The sequence below is a fragment of the Raphanus sativus genome, chromosome 4 (assembly GCF_000801105.2).
Source record: "Raphanus sativus cultivar WK10039 chromosome 4, ASM80110v3, whole genome shotgun sequence".
NCBI lineage: Eukaryota > Viridiplantae > Streptophyta > Magnoliopsida > Brassicales > Brassicaceae > Raphanus > Raphanus sativus.
In genome coordinates, this window is record NC_079514.1 from 26,422,056 (window position 1) to 26,430,681 (window position 8,626).

General features: G+C 52.5%; 2 protein-coding genes across 2 annotated transcripts; one reads left to right on the forward strand and one right to left on the reverse strand.

The window, feature by feature from the left end:
- The first annotated feature begins 393 nt into the window (after positions 1-393).
- LOC108820259 (meiosis-specific protein ASY2-like) lies at positions 394-3,074 on the forward strand. The gene is made up of 5 exons (XM_057008147.1): positions 394-1,195; positions 1,264-1,398; positions 1,478-1,822; positions 1,875-2,371; positions 2,448-3,074. Exons 1-5 carry the CDS (start codon positions 394-396, stop codon positions 3,072-3,074), a joined length of 2,406 nt encoding a protein of 801 aa, XP_056864127.1.
- Positions 3,075-4,408: 1,334 nt separating this feature from the next.
- Positions 4,409-8,073, reverse strand: LOC130511242 (uncharacterized). Its single transcript, XM_057008148.1, has 4 exons — positions 7,379-8,073; positions 6,111-7,285; positions 5,029-6,069; positions 4,409-4,803 (listed from the first exon to the last, which is right to left on the reverse strand). The coding sequence occupies exons 1-4, from the start codon at positions 8,071-8,073 to the stop codon at positions 4,409-4,411; spliced, it is 3,306 nt and encodes a 1,101-aa protein (XP_056864128.1).
- Between the last annotated feature and the right edge of the window lie 553 nt (positions 8,074-8,626).

The following is an 8,626-nucleotide window of genomic DNA, read 5'->3' on the forward strand; positions in this document are numbered from 1 at the left end:
CCGGGAATTAGATTGTATTTGACTTGTGATGTGACGTCGAACCATCGCCAGTTTTGGTGAGGAAGCCGAACCGTCGCTAGGTTTTCAGATCGGGAAACCGAAAGGTCGCTAGGTTTTTGGATCGGGAAGTCGAGACGTCGCGCTTGAGATCGACGCGCGAGCCAGTCTAGAGGCCCATTTAGGCCCGTTTAGGGCTAATTATGGCGCCTCGTTGAGCGCGCGCCTCCTTCCCTATAAATAAGAGATCTGCCTTGAGATCTCTCATTCTTCCGCAGTCTTCAGGTACTTTCTCTCTCTCCCTAAGTCGCTTATCTCTCTTTCTTCTGCTCTCATTTTTATCGCTTACTCGGTATGTCGACGAGTAAGAAACTTTCGCGGGAACAGAAAGGAAAGATGCGCGCGGCTTCGTCGGGATCTAGTGACGACTTAGAGACGGTTCGCAGTTCTGGGGGAAGCCAAGAAGCGGTTCATCGCGCAGCGATGATGGATACGGAGAACTTGAGTCGGGCGCAGCGCGTCCTGGTCTCGGAGTCGATGGTGCAATCACGGAGAGACGACGACGGTCGCGATCATACTGACGATCAGATGATCCCGATAAGCTTTTATCCGGGGAATATCTTCGAGAAGCAGCCTCCGCTTGATCGGGAGCGTGTACGTCCTTCGATTGTTGAAGGCCAGGACTGGCGGGACGTCTTGGGGACGAAATCGACCGTCGAGTCGGTGACAAAACTTCTGCGGGCTCGCGACGCGGCGGGGGTTACGTTTATAATCCCGAGGAGCGATCAGCGGCCTTGGTCTCCTCCGAAAGGATACCAATGCGTATACGAGTCATATTTTGAGGGCGACACCAAGCTGTGGTTTCCGATTCCTCGACTTATCACCGCGTTTACGATGCGCCGGGGAGTTGCCCTCAGTCAGTTCCTGAACGGTGCGTGGCGGCTGGCCGTCGCACTGACGATCATCGGAGCGGAAGCCGGTGTTCCACTTAATGTTCGAGCTTTCGAGGAGCTAGTGTCGGTGAAGATGAAAGGCGGGCTGATTTCGTTGAAAATTCGTCCCAATTATAATGTGGTGACCGGTTATCCAACTAAGACGAATAATTGGCAGCGGTCCTACTTCTATGTCAACTCCGACAGGGCTGCGTTCGAAGAACCGCTGAGGACCGGCTACCGTGTTTTATGGACCCGAGAGATGGGTATAGATTACCCGTCAGTTCCGTTTTTTGTTTCTCGTAGTCTAACTCCTGTTCGTCTTTCTTTGCAGTTGGTCTCCCGAACACCGTAGAGTACGAGGAGGACTTTTTGGAGAGCGCGCGTCTGATCGCATCGCAGAAACAAGATCATTGGGATAAATTCTCCTATCAGAGGATTCGTCGATCGATTGGGTGGATTAGCCAACGTAAGTCCTTTCTTCCGCGACTTCTTCTGTTCGATGCGCGTTTCGTTATAGGATCTGATATTTCTTTTACTCGTCACAGAGGTCTGGCGTTCGGATACGGTCCCCATTATTACTAAGAAGACGAAGAGGCTCAATTTGTTCAATTCAGCCGAACAGAGGGAAATAAATCGAGCAAGAGCGATGAGGGATTTGCCGAATTTGAGTCTGGTGGTCGGGAAGAAAACCGGTCTCGTGAAGAAGCTGCAGCCTGATACTGCAGTTTCGCCTGATTTCGGAGATCCAAACGTAACTGAGTCCGATGTCGAGGCTCGGCTGGTGAGGAAGACGAACCGGAAAAGGCAGCGAGAGGAAGAGAACGCGGCTGCTGAAGAGGCGAACATTGACGCCAACTCCCCGAGGAACCGCTCCGGATTGGAGAGGGGGGGCGAAGAAAGCGAGGGGTGATCCTTCCGCGATTCGGTCCTCGTCCATTGAAGAGGGCGAACTCAAGGATCTGGAGCCAAGTGGTGGTTCCAAAGACGAAGTGGTTCCCGAATCGCAGCCTGCTGGGAGTCGTGACGAAGATCCGCCGGTAACTTCGTCAAAGGCTGAGAAGAAAAAGAAGAAGAAGAAGAAGAAGAGAAACGCTGAAGTGATTCCTCGAGGTTCTTCCGAAGAGCTGGACGACGAGCTGGTGGACGCCACCCGTTCCGGGGAATCGTTGGCTCCGGAGAATGAGGACGCGCAAGCTGAATCTGCTCCTCAGGTCGCCGAAGGGACCGTGGCTGTCTCGAAAAAGAAGAAGAAGAAGAAAAAGAGGAGTTGTCCTGACAAAGTCTCTTTTTCCTACGATCGCGATGTCCCCTTAGCGCACGACGAACAGGAGTGCGGTCGTTTGGTTCGTCAATTTAGGGGAGATCGAGGTGAGCTGCCGCCGGTCGAGGATCTGATCTTCAAGGAAGAGTACACCTTTGCATCTCGTACCTCCATCATGGTAAATCAAATTCCTGATCCCATCTCTCTTTCTCTCTACTCGTTTGCTAGTGCATTAACCTTTGCTCGTTTCGCAGAGTCATGGGGACTGGAACATCTTAGTCAGGAAGTATGACGAAGAGCTGAAGGGGGCCTTTGAGATGGTTCGTAAGCAGAAAGGACTCAGCAGACGCGCGACCCGGGCTCTGAATAACTCAGTTCGTGAAAAGAACGAGGCGGTTGCTCGGGAGGAAGAGTTGAAGAAGGAGCTTGACGAGCAAAGGGCGATCATGGCGACCGAACTGGCGTCTGCCCGGGAGTTGGTGAAGCGGGCGGAGGAGGAGAAAGCTCAGATGCGGAAAAGGAACGCTGAGCTGCAGGGCAAGAACACGACCCTTGAGAAAGAGGTGGTTGCTGCGTCCTTAGAGTATTCCAAGCAGATGGATCGCCTGAGGGAGTCTCGTAAGCTTGAGGTCACCCATGAACGAATCCGTGTAATGGCGGCGATGACCGGGAAATTTGCCCGACGCTTCAGGAATATTCAGGATCGGGAGAAGCGTCGTGACGAGTTCGAGGACGCGCGGTGTATGCTCGGCCAAGCGCGCGGAATGCGAGACTGCCTTGAGGCCTTGAGGGAATCGGGAAAGGATATCCCGCAGGAGACCATTGATACGTACTCCGATTTGGAGAAGTATATGAAGGGGAGACAGTTCGCCTGGAAGTAGGCGTGATTCCGGACTCGGATCTGACCTTATCCCCTTTGGTGCTGGAATCTCGGTTCGTGATGGAGGAAATTCTGGAGAAGGTTGACAAACACGGGTCGAATCTCGAACTAATCGATTCCGACGCTGCGAGAGCGCTCCGATCCCCGAGTGACGGATTTATTAGGGATCTCCTCGACACGGTACAATCTCCTGCTCGTCCCGACGCCGCCGTTCCTGTCAAGGTGCCTGATACCGGCGTCCCGGAGAGGTTGGTTACGATTTCCGACAGCTCGTCTCTCGGAACTTCCGATCCTGATGCGTGCGAAGGCCTCTCAGATCCGAACCGCGAGATCAGGCTGGTCTCTCCGCCGAGCAAGGGTCAAGGCGCTGGCGAGATTCCTCCCGCGAAGCCGTTTGGTCACGTCTCCAGCTCGGACGCTCCTGAGAAGAAAGATCCCCCTGCCGAGGGATGATCCTATACGTTTGTTGTATTTGTTTTCGGCCTTTCGGCCTTGTTTGTTTAAGACTATCTCCTTTTCTCGGCTAAGGCCTCTTGTTGTATGGATTATTGCCTTCGGTTTTTACCTTTGGATTTGAATGTTTCTTTATATATTTCAGTAAGTCGCTCAACTTAGAAATATATAACTCATTTCTCATTCATTCCTGTAACCGAGAAATGGATTAATCCGGGTGGTTGCTCGCGTTTGCCAGCGAGTCCCCCCCTTTCAGATAGAACAAGAGATTAAAGACGGTTATTCGTTTGCATTTTTGCTTATCCAACAAATTCCTTACAAGCAGTTGTTTAAGTAAATACAAAGAAACTTTAATTGCTCTATTGAATCCCCGAGGAAACGGTTTCGAGACGCGGTGCAGTAACCAAGAGAATCGTTGGTCGGCCAAACCGTTGTTCTTTGGTTAGACTCGGTCTAAAATTTCCATCAGGCGGCCGGTCAATGCATAACGCATAGGTGACGCAAGGCTGATATTCCCTTCGACTGACGCCTGATCAAGACCCAGCCGATTAATTTGGGCAAGTGCTCGTGCTCCGCTTGAAAAAGGGGCTGGCATCGTTTACTCGGAGAAAGGTGACTGTTCGTCATTCTTTTTAAAAAAAATTTTGGATTTTGTTTTGGTTGGGGCTGGACCCTGTGAAGGGATGCCTACGTACCTCGGATGAGGATCAAGCCTTTCGTAGTTTGTTTGACCGAGTGAAAGTGGCTATAGTAGCGCATTCACTCGGACGAGTAGAAGTGACTGTTAGGTGCATCTACTCGGTTTTTTTTTTTTTTTTTTTTTTTTTTTTGGCGAACAGTGACCTGTTGGTCATTCGCTCGGAGAAAAAGGATGAGGCGTTTCTATTGGTAGAAGAGGCGAAGATGCATCGAGTTCCAGGCTCGTGGGACTGCCTCTCCGCGGGAAGTCTCGAGTCGGTAGACGCCGGGTCGAACGACTCGAGTGATCTTGTAAGGTCCCTCCCAATTGGTCCCTAGCTTTCCAGCGTTGAGCTCCTTTGTGTTGTCGAAAACTTTTCGGAGGACGAGGTCACCGAGCTCGAGAGGGCGCGCTTTTACCTTCTTATTATAGTAGCTCTCGATCTGGTTCTGGTAATTTTGGATCCGAAGAAGCGCCTGATCACGTTTCTCCTCGAGTTCATCAAGGGCATCGAGGAGCATATCTTGATTAAGTTCGACGAACTGCGGCATCTTGGCGCGCCGAAGACTTGTCACGTTAACTTCGGCGGGGGCCATTGCTTCCATCCCGTAAGCAAGAGAGAAAGGGGTGGATTTGGTCGCACCACGAGGAGTCGTTCGGTGCGACCAGAGGACGCCGTCCAGTTCGTCGGCCCAATGGCCTTTCTTTAGGTCGAGTCGCTTCTTGATTCCATCGATGATAATCTTGTTGGAGGATTCCGCCTGTCCGTTTCCTTGCGGGTAACGGGGAGTCGAAGGGCTTAGGCGGATATTCCACTTGTTGCAGAACTCTTTGAAGTTTCCGGACATGAACTGAGAGCCATTGTCCGTTATGATCTCGTATGGTAAACCATGGCGGCAGATGATGTTCTTCCAGACGAAGGTGCGGACTTCCTTGTCCGTTACCTGAGAGAATGCTTCAGCTTCAATCCATTTAGTGAAGTAATCGGTGAGGACCAGGATGAAACGACGTTGGCGTGAGTTCGGCATTGGCCCGATGATGTCCATCCCCCACCGCATGAACGGATAAGGGGCGGCAGATGTCCGCAACAGCTCGGTGGGACTGTGGATGCTCGGAGCGTGACGCTGGCATTTGTCGCACCGACGGGCGTATGCTTCGCAGTCAGTGTTCATAGATGGCCAAAAGAATCCCAAGCTTCGAACTTTAAGGGCAAGAGCTCGGCCTCCCGAGTGGTTTCCTCCTGCTCCGTCGTGAGTTTCAGCCATTACTCGTCGCACTTCATCGCCCTGGATGCACTTTAAGAGGACCTTGTTCGCGGTTACTCGGTGAAGTTCGTCGTTCATGATGACGTAGTGGGCGCTGCGTCTCTTCAGGCGTCTCGCTGCCCACTTATCTTTTGGCAGTTCTTCACGTATGAGATAATCTAGGAACTCGGCTCGCCAATCGACTGGTGGGGTGTCGTCATGATCGGGCATCTCAGTGTCAGCTTGATCGGTGGTGGATCGTCGAGTTGTTGCGAAGATTGGAGCGATGGGAAGGCTTTCGTCGGAAGGAGGATCGATGCTCGGTCGATCAATTCGATGTATGGGTATCGTCCTTTTGACCTGGTCGTGGAGTTTGCTCCCGAGTGCGGCTAAGGCATCGGCGCAAACGTTCTCTCCTCGGGGAACCTTGGTGAGTTCGAAGAAATCGAATTCCCTAGCAAGCTCTTGAACCACCCGGAGATACGCATCCATTCTATCATTGCGAGCATCGTAGTCGCCGCTGAACTGGCTAGCGACGAGCTGCGAGTCGCAATAAGCACTCAAGCGTTTGGCTTTGACGGCTCGGGCGAGACGGAGACCGGCGATCAACGACTCGTACTCTGCTTCGTTGTTAGAGGCCGGAAAGCCGAAACTGAAAGACTGGCGAATGAGTTCTCCGTTGGCGATTGAAGCTGGACTCCCGCACCGGATCCTTTGCTCGTTGATGATCCGTCGACATGAAGAATCCAATTGGGGCTTGGGACGTCGAGGTCTTGTGCAAGATCTGGTGTGAGCTCGACAAGGAAGTCGGCGAGGACCTGAGATTTGGCGGCTGTTCGGCATTTGTACGTAATATCAAGCTCGCTCAGTTCGATTGCCCACTTAGTCAACCGGCCGGCTCTGTTGGGATTTTGCAGGACGGTGCGGAGCGGTTGGTCGGTCAACACTTCAATAGAGTGTGATTGGAAGTAGGGTCGTAATTTCCTCGCAGAATCAACGACGGCCAGAGCCAGTTTCTCGAGGGTTGGGTATCTGGTCTCCGGACCGGTCATCCGTCTGCTCGTGTAAAAAATCGGACGTTGCTCGCCACGGTCCTCTTTGATTAGGACGCTACTGACAGCCGCTGAGGAGACAGCGATATAGAGAGAGAGGACGTCTCCTACGTCCGGTTTGGCCAAGACGGGAGGAGTCGTCAAGTACTGCTTGAGTTGAACGAATGCGTCCTCGCATTTGTCGTCCCAGATGAACTTCTTGTTCCCTCGGAGGAGATCATAGAAGGGGAGACACTTGTCGGTAGATCGGGAGATAAAGCGATTAAGTGCGGCGATGCGTCCTGTTAGTCTCTGCACCTCACGGCAGTTTCTCGGACTGGGGAGATTTAGGACTGCTGAGATCTGTTTCGGGTTAGCTTCTATTCCTCGTTGCGTGACAATGTAACCAAGGAATTCACCCGAGGAGACGCCAAAGGTGCACTTTGCGGGATTCAACTTCATCCCGTACTTGTTTAGGATGGCGAAGCATTCCTTTAAGTGCGCTAAGTGGTCGTCGGCTCGGAGGGATTTGACGAGCATGTCGTCGATATAGACTTCCATTGTCTTCCCAAGCTGGTCGGCGAACATCCGGTTGACAAGCCGCTGGTAGGTTGCTCCAGCGTTTTTCAACCCGAATGGCATCACCTTATAACAGTAGGTTCCCCGATCAGTGATGAAAGCAGTTTTCTCCCGGTCGTCCGGGTGCATTAGGATCTGGTTGTAGCCCGAGAAGGCATCCATAAACGTCAACATCTCGTTACCGGCCGTCGATTCGACTAGGCGATCGATGCTAGGCAACGGGTAGCTGTCCTTAGGACATGCTTTGTTGAGGTCGGTAAAATCGACGCAGACGCGCCATTTACCGTTTTTCTTTTTAACGACCACCGGGTTGGCTAGCCATTCCGGGTAACGAACTTCGGTGATCGAGCCGGCGCCGAGTAGACGCTCGACTTCTTCTGCGACTGCTTTGGATCGCTCCGGTCCCAACTTTCTTCTCTTCTGTCGGATGGGCTTGAAGTTGGGATCGACATTGAGTTCGTGAGTTGTGATAGCTGGATCGATTCCTTTCATATCGGACATCGTCCAGGCGAATGAGGACAGGTTTTGCTTAAGGAACTCGAGGATCTTCTGTTGCATCTCGTCGGGTAGAAATGCGCCTACTCGGACAGATTTGCTCGGGTCCGAGTCGTCAACTGGTACTTCCAGAACTTCTTCCTTTTGTGGACAAACTTTGCTCGCGGGAGGAGAGACTGAGTTGACGAGTGACTGGGAGCGCTGAATTTTAACCGTGGCGATTAGGAGATCTCGCGCAGCCTGCTGGTCGCCTTTCAGAGTTTTGATCGATCCGTCTGATCCTGGGAACTTAACACACTGATGGTACGTTGATGCGATTGCTCGCATCGAATGTAGCCATGGGGTGCCAAGTATAACGTGGTAAGGAGCTTTGGAGCCGACCACAGAAAACTTGACCGTTCGCGTGACTCCGCATGCATGAACCGAGAGGCGGATCGTGCCTGCGATTACCTCTGACGAGCCGTTGAATCCTGTCAGGGTCCGAGTAGAAGGCTTGACGTCGTTGAGATCGATTCCCATTTTCACGAGAGTTTCGCGAAAGATGATATCGACAGAGCTCCCGGTATCGATAAGAACTTTTGTGACGTCGTACTTGTCGACACCGAGCACGACGAGCAAAGGATCGTTATGAGGGAGGTGCACGCCGAGTGTATCGTCAGACGAAAAGTAATCGGCTGATCGTCTACTTGCTTCTGGGGCCATCGTTGGGAAGTGGTGGCTTGCCTTCGATGGTCCTTGACTGCTCTAACCGAATCACCGCAAGGGGGTGATCCACCCATGATAACATTTATTCGGGGACGAGTTTGTGCGCGCCTTGCACGGAGCGTGTCGCGAAGGTCGTTACTCGTTTCGGCAGTATCCCTTTTCTTGCGGTTGAGGGTTGTCCGCAGATCACCGATCTTCGCGTTGAGTTTGTCTCGCAAATCGCAGTTCGGCTTTTCAGCGGGCTGCTGGTGAGAGGACTCTTGCGCTGAAGCTCTCGCGGCTCGATTTGAGTCGATCTGTAGGCGGAGATCGGTGGAGGCCGGTGTTTCTACGGTAGTGGGTCGGAACTTTCGCTCGAGGAGGGACC